Here is a 17,630-nt window from a genome sequence, read left to right as displayed (position 1 = left end):
GAACCCAAAGTAAGAACTGCAACAGTCGACGTCCCAGTTATTCAAGAAACCTATCTCCATAAGGTCCAAAGCAAAGACAAAGAAATTGTTCTTGTAAAACGTTGGATGGATCAGGAAAAGAAACCATCGTTTAGAGAAGTTGCCAGTCAAAGTGCATTTCTACGTTCTCTATGGTCACAGCTAAGTTTACTTACCATTCAGGACAATTTACTATATCGAAAGACAATAGACCAAGAGGCAAAGACGGAAAAGCTCCAGATAATAGTGCCTATGTCTGAGAGAAGGCATATTCTAACGGAATACCACGACAAGCGTACCGCAGGTCATTTAGGCATAAACAAAACCATTGCAAGGGTAAGAAGTCAATTTTATTGGCCAGGGCTTAACAAAGATGTTCGTCGGTATATAAATGGATGTGACATCTGTGCCAGAAGAAAGCCATCATTTACTAGCCAGAAAGCGCCGATGCAAATTGTTCAGAATGGTTTCCCCATGGATAGAATAGCAACAGATATTATGGGGGAACTGCCATTGACAGAATCTGGGAACAGATACATACTGGTAGTTTCAGATTATTTTACTCGCTGAACTGAATGTTTCCCGATGCCAAATATGGAATCAAAAACTGTGGCAAAGATTCTGGTTGAAGAGGTCATCACTAGATTCGGAGTACCATATACAATACACTCAGATCAAGGACGTCAATACGAGAGTGATTTGTTCCATTCGGTGTGCGAACTATTGCAAATAGAAAAGACTCGCACTACACCCTACCATCCGCAGTCAGATGGTATGGTGGAAAGGTTTAATCGAACTCTTGAAGCCATGTTAAGTTCCTGCGTGAACCAAAATCATACAGATTGGGACGAACAGTTGCCGTATGTCATGATGGCATATAGATCAGCGGAGCATGACACCACTGGCTTCTCTCCAAACTACCTTATGCTTGGTAGAGAAGCGACAACACCTCTAGACCTCGTATACGAAATGGAGGTACAGCGAAAGCCACTTCCACAGAATAGATGGGCCTGGTTGCTTCAAGAAAGACTGGAAGAAGCACACCGTATTGTGAGAGAAAATACTAAAGGGGGAATGATGCGTCAAAAACGCTACCATGACAAGAAGTTACGGTGGCAGAGATTCTCCCCTCGAGACCACGTTTACGTATTCTTTCCTCGCAGACGTATGGGTACTTCGCCAAAGTTAACCAGCTTTTGGCAAGGACCTTTCGAAGTTCTAGAAAAATGTTCCGAATTTACGTACAAAGTATCTTGTGGTAGTAAAGGGTCGCCACAGGTGATACATGTAGACAGAATGAGGTTGGTTAAACCTCAGATTCTGTCTGGTGAGGTAGAACTAAGTGATTCCGGTGATGTCGATCAGAATGAAAGTATCACTTTACAGCAAGATGAGTTTGAAGAGTTAGGCATTGATAGAGAGGGTGTTAATGATCCAGTAATCGACCAGAAGCCTCAAAGATCTGGTAGAAGCAGACGGACTCCTGCTTATTTATCAGATTATGTGGTAGATCTTTGCTAGACAGCTTATTGATGTAATACTTGTATATAGTGTTTACCTTGTCAAAGGAATTGACAGTATTTGAATCATTGTAAATAAGAAAAATTGTCTTTTATATGCCTCTTTGTTTTAATTTCCTGTGCAAGCGAGGACGCTTGAATCTGAGGCGTGGGTAATGTAACGGAAATAGATAATCAAGGGAAGGAGACAGGGCGTTCCGAAGGGACCCTGAGCTCGTAAAACGCCGAGTGCCCAGACATTCCGAGTGGGTATGTCACGTGATATACTCATAGTATATATAAGGCGTCGAGACTCGATAGAGTCAGTTTCTGATGCAGTTACTGATGCGATAAAGTGCCAGAGAAGAAGTCCGGAAAGCCTTTATAGTTTGAGATAGACAACAGCGGTAAGTCTGTTCATAAGTCATCATTGCTATGCGATGTGCAGAACGGGTTTTACCCAGTAGTATGTAACAGTCTACGTGAGCGTTACATAAACGGACTTTCTGTATTACCGGTAAGCTAAGAGCAACCTGTCGCTTCTGAGAGAAGCGACGTGCTGGCGCTTTAGTTGTCTCTTTGGGCGCTTCCTAAAGTCGCTTCTGAGTTAGAAGCCCAATTGATTAAGAGTCAGTTTGATTAATTATTCCGTTTATTTGCGTGCTAGGGAAGCACCCGATATCTGTATATTTTGCATTTGTAAATAAGTTCCAGTCAACAATCAAATTCCTCAGCAAGGTATCTGAGGGGGCCCTAGACCCTGAGAAAAATCATATAGTATATGTGTTAGGCAAACACGTTACAATATGTTCTACATACGAACAATTTCTAATGAAACAACTTGAGCTATTGATAAACTAGTATAAAAACAATCTCTTGATTTTATCATTTTGCATGCATTCTGGTCAATACAATGAGCTTGTAAGCCTGTTTTGAGTCAAATGCTTACCGATGTTTTTCATACTAATTGTTAGGCCTTATTTACGAGGGTCGTTCAATAAGAGTAAAAATACTAACAAGCAGGAAATTTAATATTTGCGGGAATAAAAATCATAATTAATCATACAGTGTACATTGTATAATTCTATGAAAAATTATAAGGGTAAATTGAAAATTACTTTATTCTGTTATTAGATTCGAAAACAGTAGTTTTTCATTCAAACATAAAAATCAGTAATTAATAAAGCGGATAGGTAGACAGTCATACTAATTTCACGTATGCTGGTGAACGGATCAACATTTAACACGTAAGTGTTGTGTTTGTAAAACAATTTATAATAAAACTTCTGTTACTAGAAGTTCTGATACCCATTAGAGATGCGATGTTATTACGTATAATACTTTCCAAGAAATCAAACGGTCGCGATTTCCAGCTAATTGACCAAATTGCGAACTTTTCAGACAGCGATTTTGACCTGCTGTACAGAATAAGAAACAAACTGGTCGAAACCAAAAAATGTCAATGTTGTGTGTCACATGCTATCTGAAAAGATGTTAGGAAAAATATTATAATATTTCTATCAGATACATTGTATGTGCAATATTTTCTTACAAACACGCGTTAAATTTGCCGCCATGTGCTCCTTTGTTCATACGTAGAGCATGCTTCCGTATCTATTCAGCATAAGTAAGGGAACTTGACGATTGAAAAGTTTAAAATCTTCACGTTTATCATAAAGCTTAGTTGTTAGATAACCATTAAAGTCTTTTTCTAGTAAAATATACAAATACAAAACAGTGTCAGACTCTGTGGTATCTTTTATCTCAAGCTCACCAGGATATATCGTATCGACATTAGAATGGAATGACGCATATGGAGATAACGCACAGTATTCAAGATCAAAAGTCCGTAAAACAATTCAAAGTAGGAGCAGTGGGATCAGTTGCCATGGAGGAGTGAGCATCCCCTGCCAACCGGTCACACCCGCTGTGTGCTCCTTGTCATGATCGGGAAATAACGGGAAAATCTGTCGTCAATTCAGTATATGAATAATGGACTAACAATAAGTATGAAAAACGTCAGTCAGCACTTGACTTAATGATAAATTGTATTTGCTGACAAGAACATTGTATCGACCATAGAACCTACGAAATGATAACTTTAATCGAGACTGTTGAAATTCTTTTTTTTTTCAAAACGTGTTTATCGATAACTTACCTCGTTTTAAAAATTGTTCATACGTAGAGCATGCTCTTGCGTATAGAATCAACTGATATATAAAACTGCAATTGAAAGTATATTGCTGCATAAGTAAGGGAAATTGACGATAGAAAAGTTAAAGTCATAAAGTTTATCATAGAGCTTGGTTGTTAGATAACCATTAACGTCTTTTTCAAGTAAAATATCCAAATATGAAACAGATGTGTCAAATTCTGTGGTAGCTTTTATCTCAAGCTCACCAGGATATATCGTATCGACATAAAAAATGGAAAGAAGAAGGTATGGTTTTAGCTTTATTGCGCCCTAAAAATGTAATGACATCATAAAAGTTTTAAAACTGGCTTAAATATTAGTTAAATAAATGACTCTGAGAAATCAGGAAAGAATATGGCATGAAGGTTTACCATTCTGCAAATATGACGTCATAAATGTGAAGCATTTCTCTACTTTCAACAGAAAAAGACTCAAAATGGCACATTTCAAGGGTAATTTTCCTTTAGAAAACAGTGTCCACAGCCGTCGCCCACGTTAATTTTTTGTTATTTTGTGCAAAATTCAATAATAAATCAAATATCTCAAGATCTTTGTGTGCGATGCCTGTGGACAATGTTATCTGAAAGAAAATTCCATTGAAAATTGGTGTTTTCTGCAACTTTTTGAGAAAATACGGGAAAATGCACACGTTTATGACGTCATGATTAGCATTTAAAAACACATGTGAGAAAAATGACTTGTGTGATTTTTCTGCATTGAATTTCAATTATTTAAAAAGCATGAGTTTTCAACTTTTACACCAGTTTCATTTTTAAGAAAATCACAGGGCAAAATTTGTATGGAAACCATACCTTCTTCTTACCATTGTTAATTGACAGTACGCCGTCGATATATCTAAATTTCGAGTTGAAGGCCACAGCGTTTTCGTCTTTTCCTGTAAAGGTATTTGAATAATTTCTGCTTCATATGAATACAAAAATAGGTATGCTAATAACGGGGCGCAATTGGTACCCATGGGAATTCCAATAGGTTGTTGGAACACCAGGTCTCCAAAAATCACATAGATATTGTCAATCAGAAACTCGAGCATCTTTTTGATGTCAACTTCAGAGTACCTGTGTGTACAACCAGATTGTTTTATAACATAGTAATTTTGCAAATGACCAACAGGAGCATTTTTATGGCCGAAAGAGAAAATCAGTAATAAAAATGTGGAATCAAATTAAAAGGTGTAATTTTATTATGGTAAAGAGAAGCATGGGGTCCATTCATGTTTTAGTTTTCGTATATTTCAAGAGATCCAGAAATACATGTACATACACCCAAATGAAGGATTAGCAATGGTAATTTAATGTTCAAATTACACGGAAAGTTAAACCTGTCAGATTTTCTGAAATTCCAAACACCGGGCCCCAGGGAAATGCACCTGACAACACAGCTGCAAGTAAACTAAGAGAATTAAATGAGATTATAAAGAAAGTATGCAGAGCTTTTTCATCACCCATGTAGGCTACACCTCAGCCATTGTGAAATCTTTCTATTCCCAAAACGTATAAAACAGTCAAAGGAAGTTTCTACAAAATTAGATATGTCGTGGGAAATTGCATTCTTCGGTGTCTCCCTAATGATGAGTATGCTGAGGATTTCTGTTTATGGGTACAAAGACATAAGACGTGTGTAAAAGGTAAAGAGAATGACTTGAGGGGTTGAAACTAGTAACATTTTGTATTACGTACATTCCGCAGTTTTAGATGACATGCAGTTTGCATTATTTGTTGAATGACTCTAGTACACACTAAATTGTTTACGATTTTTTTTGTCCAGTCATGATAAGAGCACACGACAGTGGGACCAGTCGATAGGTGGTGCTCACTCTTCTATGGCACCTGATTCCACCTCTGATGATTTTGGAGGTCCTTGTTTATTCTGTTCCCGATATGTAATGTTTAAACAGACTTTGAGCTTGAAGTTTGTTCGTTATCTAATTATTTCATGAGGAATTTTGGTAAAAAATAAGGCGTTAGCCGTGATGTGAAGGGAAGTTTTAAATAACAATAGAGCTGTGAATTAAATTCCGTCGTTTTACCACGGTTTGATTGTTAGAATTCCAGAAACATATACTATAGTATCTCTCTTTTTAAAAAAAACAAATATTGAAAAGAAGTCTATTATATTTCCAAAAAAGAAAAATGTTTACAATCGACTTCTTAATCTCCTCGTATTAAAAAACAAGCATTTAAATATTAATCAAATCTAAATATACATCTGAAAGCCACATGTGTAATTTAAATAAGTTGAAGATTCTTAGTCTCATGGACATCAACTGATGCCAACATATATGCTATTTACACAGTTCTCTTTCGCCACACTAAGATTGTATTGAAAACAAATTTTCAATTTCTTCTTTATTATTAGATTTCAATAATTGAAAGGATTTTATGATTGCTTCACTGAAATATGTGAATGGATTGGTTTTTGCGCTTAATTAAAGGATTTGTCATGAGGCACCACATTGCAAGCTTGATTTGTATTTTACCCAGCCCTGTGCATAATTACATTAAGACGATCAGGCCCCTTGGGCTTCTTTGGTATTCTCAACTTCAGTAATTTTGCTTTTCCAAAGGAAATTGAATAAAGCCCATAAAATTTCTCTATCTGGACAGAAAGCTACAACTAGCCTTTGGCAACTTTTTTTGTGTAACCTTTTTTCTCTCTCGCTTTTTTTTCTGGGAAAGTCATACAAGGATAGTTACCAAAAATGAATACTAGTGTCTTGACCAGTATTTTGTAAACCTCCCTTGATTGACCTCTTTGAACGACTCAATATTTTGTTTGTTTTCATTTTTTGTTGTTGTTTAACGTTCCTCTCGAGAATTTTTCACTTATAAGGAGACGCCATCACTTGCAGTGGAAGACTGCAAAATACCTTATTCGGCAATGAGAGTCATTAAGCAGCAAAGGATCTTTTTCGTGCGAAGAACTACTCCGAAGGACCGCACTTCCCGCAGTGGATTTGAACCCGACGCAATTTTCTGTTTATGATTTGGGTAAAAACTTTGGTGTGGACAAGATAATTTCTACCGACATTTCTTACATATGCAAGCTATATTTTTTAGAAGAAAAAAAATTATTTTTTTTAATAAATACGTGTATTTTTTACTTCTATAAATTTGAAAAAAAAAATCATATTGTATAACCTGTGTTGTCTACCTCACAATGACCTACAACATTAACGTATTAGTCCGCTTGATGTTAATGAACAAATTCGGAGACATTTTTGAAGGAGAAATTGACTTATCTTCTAACTTTAATGATGGCGTACAAGAAGAAATGTTTTGCAAAGAGTTTCACTGTCCTTATATTTCTCTAACATTTTTTTTAAAAATTAAGAGCAAAACTAAACAATTTATCTTTAGAACAACGTTAAAAATGTTTTTGGCAAAACTTTAACCTTCGTCATAACTTTTGAACCGTGAGAGATTCAGACTTCATATTTGGTATGCATACCCCACTAATTAAGCTCTTTCAAATGACATCAAGCTCAATGACCTTGTGACCTTGACTGTGGCCTTTCTGCTAAAAATAGCTTTTTCGAACTTCGCCATAACTTTTGAACCATAGGAGATAGAGACTTCATATTCAGTATGCATACTTCAATATTTAAGTTCTTTCAAATGGCATAAAGGTCAATGACCTTGTGACCTTGACTGTGACCTATATGCTATAAATAGATTTTTCGAACTTTTTTGCTCTCATTTTTTCTCTCATTTTAAGCCCACGATTTGAGTTGAAACAAGAACATGCTACACATAAATCGAAAAAGTAAACCGACACATTGAATAAATCTTAAAGACAGATGTTGCAGGCAATATTGTCAAATATATATCCCTCTTTGTTCGACTTTTTTTAATTGGTTCGTCAGTACAAGACTTCGGGAGGAAGATTGCACCATATACCTCCATCAGCCACCATCTCTCAAAAAATGTTTGATTGCCCTTTCGCGGCCGACTGTCTAAAATGGTCCGACTCTTAACTTTTTATCCTCCAGGAAACATTTCTTGGTTTGCATTCCGAAAAATGGATTGTGAAAATTCAGCATTGATTATGAAATTTTTGCAAAAAAAAAAAAAAAATTCCCCACCTACTTAGCTACCCAATTTTGTGTTCCTGAATTGGGAGGGGACAGACAATTTTTTTAGTTTAACGCGAAATAAGATAAAAAATTGTTTGTTTTTTTTTAAATCTTATTTTTGTTACATTGAGTGTTGCAAAAGTAAAAAAAAAAAATAAAAACCCCGTTATCACTAATGCAATGGTACTGGCCATTTTTTTTTCGGTTCTTAAAGATTACTTAAATTTTTGTTTTATATTTTCCCCTAATACATACAGGGTTTTTTTTTTTTGGGGGGGGGGGAGGCTTTAATTCTAGATTTATGTGGTAAGGTATACAAACTCAGAATAATCACAACATACACCCCTCTCAAGTCTTAATTGGTTTAGTTACAGGGAAATTTACTTACAAGAAAATTGCTCCTTAAAATTAAAGAACGATCGGAGAAAATACACTTGTTAACCCTTGGGAAGGCAATAGAATCGATCAGTGTTATCTATAACATCTGATGATTCTTCTAACAGCTTAACAATTTATGGACCTAATACAATAAAGTACTACTCAGTATCAGCTTTCTTCCTTGAGGACATAAGAATGCAGTAATAGAGAGTTTATTGGTGTTCGAAGTCATGTGGCTTAATGTTTACTAGCACACAATAAAAAAGATTGTAAGAAGTTTTTATATACAAGTAGATTTGCAGCATAGTATCAATACAATTTGGTTTAAATATTATCTTAAAGACGAGTAATATTTTTATAGTGAGATATATTTGTCTCCTATGTGAAAATTAACAGCAGTGAAGGCAACACTTCAGACTACTGTACAATGATATTTTTGAGAACTGGTGTAAATCAGCTGCGGATATAAGTTTTAAAAATTCCGAGGAACTTTAAAAAAAAATGAAATCACCGAATTTTACCCAAATCAATATTGTCAAAACTTTAGAATTTCTCAACACTCTATACAACTATTCCCATGACAAATTAAAATCCAGTCATATTAACATCATTTATAGCTTAGCTCGTAAATTAATGAACCTTGTCATTGATCATTTGCAAAATTGTTGCATAACATTTTGTATACTATATATATCACTTCAAAGTTGCTTGAATTCCTGATTCTTATCGTGCCCCTGTTATCAACAGATCTAATTTTCTATTATATGAAGCAGAATTTATTCAGATTTATGAAAGAAGAAGTCTCTTGTTATGGCTTCAGTGAGATACATTTAGGTATTTTGACGACGTTTTATCAATTGCCAATATTTATTTTCATCCATACCTTTGATTCAGTACATCCATTTGATGAAACAAAAAATACCACGGAGTCTGACACATAGGTTTCATATTTTGGTTTTTTTTAAACTAGAAAAGAACGTTAATGGAAACCTAACAACAAAACTATTTTACAGTTAAAGACTTTCATTTTCAATGGTCATCTTCACTTATTTGTATTGCAATATACCCTTGCAAATGGGGTTTATAAATGTCTCGGCTGATTTGATGCACAGGAGAATTGCTCTACTCCAGTTTCATTTGTGTTTATATATCGTTACACTTTGTAAATATAAATCTTATAACATTTATCTGAGAGTCAATCTAGACAAAAAGTGAAGCATTTTTAAAGCAGTATGAGCTGCAACTTTGATGTCGAAATTTTTTTGTTGTGGAATGGTAAATCAGAACTGTATACAGGGAAATTTTCGCCTCCGTTTCATTTTCGCCCATTCCGCCCTTGTCAGAAGTTGGCGAATTTAAAACGGGTGTATACAAAGAAATTCTTAAACAGAAGTGGAAATGGGCGAATTTAAAACGGAGCATTTTTAAGCAAGTGTAAAAGGGCGAAAATAACACGGGGCGAAAATAATCCTGTATTCAGTATTTCAATGACAGATAAAAATAATGTTAATAAACTCGTGTTTTTCATATTTGCGGTTTTTGAGGAACTGTTGCCGTGGTTATTTATTCTTTCAAAGTTCTATTGGCATAGACTACACTAAGATACATAATTCTGTGCATCGGTTTTTGATTTCGATGAACGGTGTTGCCGTTTACTAAAAATAGAAATTTCTTTGAAATTCTTTCAAAATGCTACTCCTCCTACAGTTTTGGTCCAATTTCAATATTACTTGGCACACAAGTAGACTACACTAAAATACATAATTCTGTGCATCGGTTTTTGAATAACGGTGTTGCCGTGGTTACTAAAAATTTTCTTTGATTCTTTCAAAACTGCATGTATATTGGATTGTTTATCGGTTTTTGATTTCGATAAACGGTCTTCATTGTGACTTTCAATGCTACTCCTCCTATGGTCTGATTTTGATTAACTTGGCATACAAGTAGACTACACTAAGATACATAATTCTGTGCATCGGTTTTTGATTTCAATGAACAATGTTGCCATGGTTACTAAAAATAGAAATTTCTGTGAAATTCTTTCAAAATGCTACTCCTCCTGCAGTTTTGGTCTGATTTCAGTATAACTTGGCACACAAGTAGACTATACTAAGATACATAATTCTGTGCATTGGTTTTTATTTTGATGAGTGGCAAGGATCATTTTTCTATTTATTGCTGATTTAAAGTCTCAAGTCCCAACTGCTACTTTTCTCTTCCTTTGTTTTAAGTATAAACCAGTAGAGCTACAGTCTCGACAGAGACTTCTGGTTCATATTTGCGGTGGAGGAACTATTTATAAAGTTCTATTGAATCAAAATTACATTATTGTCGTCCTGTTCAATAATGATTTCTTATTTAAAACTGTATATTGGATTGTTTAGAAGTCTTCATTGACAATCATGGTTGGATTTTTAGTCAACCTGCCGATTGCTCTCTCCGATACCTGTCTAGGAAATCACCAGCTCATCATATTCTTCATGTATATCATTCCCAGATTCTGTCAATAATCATGATCAAGAACAGAGAAATCAAAGTTAGCAGTGAAAAATAATCCTCAAACCTTATCACTGTATGCACAAATATATGAAATCAATGGCTCTGAAATCTCTCAACCAGACATATACATGGCCTCTAATTTAGTTATCATATTGTGTTACTATGAATAAACAGCAAAATCACATCTTTTATCAATAAAACAAGGGACAAGAATTCCAATTTAACGACTTTATTTCGTATTTTTCATATTGGAATTTCCTCTTCAGATCTTGGCTCGGAAAACGGGCTGCTCCCTGAAATGCTGTTATGTTCATTAAGTCTGGTTCAAGAATGTTTGGGATTTTATCCGTACAAGTATTGCTCAAATACCTTGAGAAATGAAAATGGTTTGACTCCCTGGTTTAGGACACACATAAGAAGTATACATAACACCTGTTCATACGACAGGATTGTCAAAAATCTTGATAATTTCTGAAACTTGACAAAAGGTGCATGATTTGTTTGCAAAAGCTAAAACTGACCTGTAAATTCAAATATGAAATTTCCCCTTTAATTCTCTGAGAACTTTGTACACATAGTCAGAGCATATTTTCAATTAATTAAACCAATAACTTCTTTTACTAAGTCTTAGAAAACAATTAAATTGTTGTGTACTGATTTCAGCTGCATTTATTTCTGGAAAGCTTTAAGAATAGCTGTTAAAAATATAGTTCCCTATAAAATAAATGCAATAAAAATAGAGTATAAATCATACTATGTCACGAAATTTGTTTTGATGTAGATAATAAACGGGAACATTTTTCCATTACTTTCTTATCGATACGAAATGGTGCAGAAATCCTTGTTTTATCGTGTGGATTGCGTGCTCAGCTTCCTAAGCCCATTTGAGACGGTCATGACGGTGATATTGCTGAACGTATTCGTTTGCTGATATACTTTAATGACCATACAGTTTATTTATGATGAGAAATTAATTGATGAGACTCCTTCTGACGTGAACAAATTGAGTAACGAAATCATGCTAGCCTTCATTGATCACAACTTAACACGAAATTATAAAACTCAGACCTGAGATGGTATGGTTAATTCCGTTATTGAGAATCTGTCGACCCGAGCATCTGTTGCACGGAGAAGACGAAGGATCGCTCGGTCAATTATATCTTTGGTCGGAATATCAAGCTTTATGAAACGAAATTTTTATTCATCATGTTGACTGTTTCATAATCTGAAGAGGATATAAATCCATAAAAAAAAATATATCGAACAACCAGAGCGCACTTGAGAGAAATGAGAAAGGAATTGAAATTGTGATGAATTAATATAAAAGAAGCGGAATATTGAATTATTATATCTTTTTTGAGTAGCATTATCGGTTAAATGAAAGTGCTTTTAATTTTTCTTCCTGTAGGTTTTATGATGCACTAACAGGTAAAAGTGTTGTGCGCTGCTGGTAAGATAAAGTTAAATCTGTTTTGACGATATGTGATAATGCGCTTCAGATACAGCAGTAGTACAATTTGATGACTTCTGATGGTGCACCTTCTGGCTTTATGATATATGTTTGAAGTGCATTAGTATCCAATCAGCATATGCCATTATGTTTAACGTTAATCCTTGCTCTAAGTGAAACATTTATCGTGTCTCGATCAGCTTCCGCAGAAATTAACTAAAAATCGGATCTTTTAACTCTTATTTAAGCGTTCGAGTAAGTCTTAAGCATTTTAGGATTTTTTTCTTCTAGTTACTGGTAAGTTACTTTCCGGACAGGAATATTCTTTGCACAATGATTATTTTAAAATCTTATTTGCAAGAATAATCGATCCTTAAGAAAAATTGTCGATCTAATTGCGATCTTATTCCACTCTTTTTTTCAACCTAGCATCAGCTATACAGATAGACTTTGATTAATAATTTTATAATTAACAACATTCCCTAGAGAAAACTTTTACACCTTAAGCAAAGCATAATGAAGGAAAATGCTCGTTGGAAAATAATTTCGTTTTTCATTAAAAAGAGTTTGAGGCATCTTCTCAGCTTAATGACTCGGGCTAGTTTGTTCGGAAATAAAACTTCGGAATTCCAATTTTGAGTGACGGATGTTTCTCGGAGAGAAATAAGACAGGGTGTAAGTTCGATGAAGGAGGACCACCCTTTGGTTTATTAGACCGACTAGCCGTCAATAAACAGTTTACTTCGTTAGGACAGCGTATTTACTTAGAACCGAACAGCACAAAGGAGATTGGACTATTTTACATAAACAACACATACAGACACTGCATATATATTTTACTTATACGTGTTCTCATTGTCTTGTAGATGGCGAGTCGTCTTGGGAGAGGATGGATACATCTACTGCTAGTTCGCTTGGTCAACTGAACTTATCTGACAGTGGACTTTATATCTACAATCTGTCAGAGACTTCTGTAAACTCAACAGCTATGGAGAACGTCACTAGCATACTTAGCTCGCCTGGAGAATCCCTAGTACCACCTGTATCCTTGGGAACAATCATAACTCTGAGCATTTTATTTTTCATTATTGGTGTACTAGGCATTGTGGGAAATTCCCTGGTAATAACGGTCATCTTAATAGACAGGAAAATGAGACAATCTGTGACCAATGTCTTTATTATGAACCTGGCAATAGCTGACCTCTTCATTATGGTTTTCTTCGTCCCTGATATAATTCAGTTTATTCTCAATCGAGGCTGGATGATTGGAGTGGGATGTGTAAATTCAATAGATACATCCAGGTGACGTGCCTGTACGTTTCTGTTCTTTCTCTGGTGTCTGTCTGCATAGAAAGGTAAGCCTCTACACATAAATCACGCTAAATACCCCTCTTTGTTTTTATTTCATTTATTTCTCGAATGAGCTTGAAATATATTCACCCAGGCTGTGTAAATGTATCGAGGGAAATGTCGGAAGTTGTGGTGGAAATTGAAAAGTAATTTGTTTATGGCATTCATATCTGGTGGTAATGGCAAAAGATAAACATTTGCTTTGTAATACACCAGAAGTTGATTAATTTCCAGTATCAATAAACAACGCTGTCATGTTGTACATCGCTAATATACAAATTTTATGCACCAATTGAGCGATTCTTTCAATGTTTTAGGATATATTTATATATGTATGCGATATAAAGAAATCACTTTAACGTATTCTTGTGTCGAGTGGTCTATAAAAAAAGATATTTATATAATATATAAGAATTAGACTAAAATTTAATGAATTTTAAAGAATTCATTTTAAACTTTTTATATACGTTTACTGATAGGACTTTAAAAAAATTGCTTGAGGAATGGAACAGACTTGTAAATCACGTTGGGTATAGTGTAATAAACACTAAGTACTAGTGAGCATATCGACCTTTATTTGTTATATTACATACTCTCTCAATCCTTATTAAAATAGATATAATTAATTTTACACGATTGAGAAAGTGTCAGCCAAAGAGCATCATAGTTCTGTTGACTTTCTTGAAAGTTAAATAAAGAAATAAGAAGCCCATTACCTTGACTGAGAGTTTCACTAATTGAGTTCAGTTTACCCCCGTGTGGGCTTACAATGGGAATTCTCAAAGGAAGATCGAACTATCCATTTATAATGTTTATTTTCAAAGAGAGAGTCTAACCTTCTAATAGGATGACATGCAAGTCTATTTCTTTAAATTCAATTAAGTGCCGAGTTTTCAAAAAATTCGCAATCAATTCAATGGACTGCGCTGTATTCTAATACACAGGTACTCTGGGAGTTTATTTACTCCTTGCTAGAAATATCTCGCCAAGAAAATGAGTTTATTTTTATTGATCACGTATTGCAATGACAGAATCTTTTATGTCTAGTTCATTTCTAATGTTTTCCTTATTTTCACTTGAGAACGGTATTTCATCATAAATTGGAGACCTAAATACATTCTGTACACACTAGTTACCTTGACGACAAAATTTGAGGTTAAAACTTTTTTCCTCTTTTTTTACAAACCCTCTCTTCTGATATTTAGCAACATGTTGCAATCTTTAAAAGAAGGACATCAAAAGTGAGATGTGAATATTACGGTGACAAAACATTAATGTACCAGTAATTGTAACAATAATTGGAACTCATGTTTATACTTCGACTTTTTAGAATACTATCGTCTTCGCCTTGGCGTTTGACCTCAGATTTGTCAGCTATAACGTCTCCATCACATTAGTCCATCGTTTTAATCAATGTTTAAAATTTATGTGATGAAGAAATAATAAATGGAGATACTAGAAATAATTCAATTCCACGGAAACAAAATCTATATTTTCATTTATAAATTGACACTTCATGCCCTTTGATTAGAATCATAATATTCTACCGAGGTTTTAAAGTGGTAGATGAAAATAGCATGAAACTCATTTTGATACTATGTCTAAGGAAGTTTTGCACGAAATCATCTCTTACACTGTGTCTACGACGGTTCTTTATTATAAAATTATATATACATGCATATTCTTTTTCAAATTGAATATTTAAAAACTGTAGAATTAAGTAAAGTAAGGCAAAATGTAATTGGAATAAATATTTTCTGAAAATGTTTTTCCTTTCCTTTATTTTTTAAAATGAGGTTTACTTGCTAATTGAGTTTTATACTAGTACTATTACTATATATCTCTGTGAAGAATTCGTTAATTGTTAATTCGTTAAAAAAAAGTAATGGCTTTCTTTCGTGCCATTAAGAGTTACAGTTTTCGTCTTTGTGCGGAAGTGCGAAGGTTCTAAAAGCAACATGAAACACCTTAAGTGATTATTCTTTAGCCAAAATTGACCAAGCGTGTTCGAGTTGACGACCGGAAGCACAGATTACCGGTTCGTATAAATGTTTTTGATTGTGAATGGTAGGCTTTATATTACATTGCATCAACTAAGCAGCATCTTACTTGATACCAAAATTTGATATCGTATCGCTGTTAATGTGCCCCTAATTACAAAAATTAACCAATTTTTTTCTCTTTCAAACGGCCATTTGACATCTGGTTATTAACAGTTCCTCGATTTTAACATCTCTGATTAAAAGAAAATCGCGGGCGGGTTTTACACCGGAAGTGACACTTTTTATCTGTTTTGCAATTGGCGAAAGCAAGTTTAGAAACCACTCGATGTTTTACGCTTGTCGATCAGTAAGTTAGGTTACGGTTAGTAAAATGGTTTGGATTTAATTATTCAACCTGTACACCGTTTTTCGACGTGAATTAAAATGCTCATCTTCTTTGGCAGAGATTTTTTTTTTGGTATTTACCACAGAGGTCACTATCTTTAAAGGATGTCTTTGCTATTAAATCCATGTTATAACTGGTGAGAAAAAAATAAATATTTATTTTGATTATTTACATTTTATCTTTATTAGTTATTTGGGCAATTTGCTATAGATAAGAAAGTTAAAACACTCATGTACATTCTACAAATTAATATATCGGTAACTCACGACTTTAAGTATTAAAAGAAAAAATATGAGAATACGTACCCAAGTACAATGTAAACAGTTTTTAAAAATGTTTCCTGTTGATTAATGATGAAAAAGAGTACGTTACAAAGTTGTTTAATTTCGTACAACATAATTGTAAAAGCATTTCAGCTTATAGGGAAAACAGCGGATCTCAAAGGTTTTTTTCTCTTTCCGATTTTAAAACGAAAATTCGAATTGAATTGACAGAGGATTATTTATTCTAATTATTACGCGGGGATCAATTTCTATTTTACGAGGTGCACCTACATGTAAGAGTACTGTAATGCCATTTTTTCATGAAGTATTTATTTACTTAAAAAATCATCTATCAATTATGGAACAGTATTCAACCTCAAACATCCATTAAAATTAGGAGCAGGGCAATCACAGACATCTAAAATATAAGAGGTAGGATTAGGTGCAATGAAGGGATGAGCTTCTCTTGCTGACCGTAAAAACCCGTTGTGTGCTCCTTGTCATGATCGAAAAAAGGAAAAATCCAAAGTATGCAAATAACGGCCTAACAATGACAATCATTCATCAGTATTTGGCAAAATTATAGAGTGTATTCACTGACAGGACTACTGTTGTTTAAATAATGTAATGATCATGATGATATTTGTTTTATGTGAATAGATACACAAGAAAGTATTTTTGTTTTTAAGATTAGACAGGAATAAAGTATGCCTTTGGTGTGTGATGAAATGTAATTTTTTTTATTACACATATCTGTGTCGTCATTCTTGTATTCTCGATGTTCATATTTTCACTTTAGGGGGCCAATAATAATAATGCACGCTGTTTTTGGAGTGAAATTGTTTTTTGTCTATGGCCTTCTTATTGAATTTATCTTTTGAACAGTTTAGAGATGTTATGAGACCAGAAAAAGAGGATTTCAAACAGTGTGATATTTTTTTATACAATGCTGTATTTGGCATAAATCCATTACGTACTACGTTCGCTTTTGACATAAAATGCATTTTATTTTATTTTCAGTTGGGGTTATGTTTAGCAAAATTATACAGGCCTTATCTTTTTTTCCTGTACTTTTGCATTATTTTGTGCATATTTTGCATAATGTTGATATAAATAATTTCAGTCGTTTTTGATAGGAGAATTTAGATTAGAATCTTTTAAAGAGAAAAAAGTGCGATTCATGATTTAAGGGGAAAAGGAACAGTACGTATTTGAATGGTTTTACCATGTTAATGTGAATATCACTTTCCAGGTCTTCCAATAAACTGTTGGATTTCCTTTTGGCAATAACTCTGATCCTTTATTTGTCGACCTGTTTTATATTCCTATGAAGCAGAACTCATTCAGAACTTATAAAATTGTACAAGAAAATTTTTGCCTTCATCATTTAAGAGGGTCGTTCAACAAGGTGTGCAATATAAACAGTATGTCATAATTAATGTAGAAGTATTAATTTTTATTTTTTGGCGTTTGAAAACAGCTATTAAGGAGCTCCTAA

At 34.1% G+C, this 17,630-nt stretch overlaps 1 protein-coding gene across 1 annotated transcript in view; it reads left to right on the top strand.

The window, feature by feature from the left end:
* Positions 1-17,630, top strand: part of LOC134271671 (neuropeptide receptor 15-like) — a 55,879-nt gene that overhangs the window by 24,133 nt on the left and 14,116 nt on the right. Inside the window, 2 exon segments of the mRNA XM_062753883.1 lie at positions 12,998-13,399; positions 13,402-13,486. Of these exon segments, the coding sequence (XP_062609867.1) occupies positions 12,998-13,399; positions 13,402-13,486 (487 nt within the window).

This window comes from Saccostrea cucullata, unplaced genomic scaffold (assembly GCF_032062105.1).
Source record: "Saccostrea cucullata isolate Sc308-1 unplaced genomic scaffold, CSIRO_AGI_Scuc_v1 ctg1823, whole genome shotgun sequence".
In the NCBI taxonomy this organism is placed as follows: domain Eukaryota; kingdom Metazoa; phylum Mollusca; class Bivalvia; order Ostreida; family Ostreidae; genus Saccostrea; species Saccostrea cuccullata.
The sequence above is the reverse complement of the archived record's forward strand: the minus strand, read 5'-3'. Positions and strand labels throughout refer to the sequence as shown.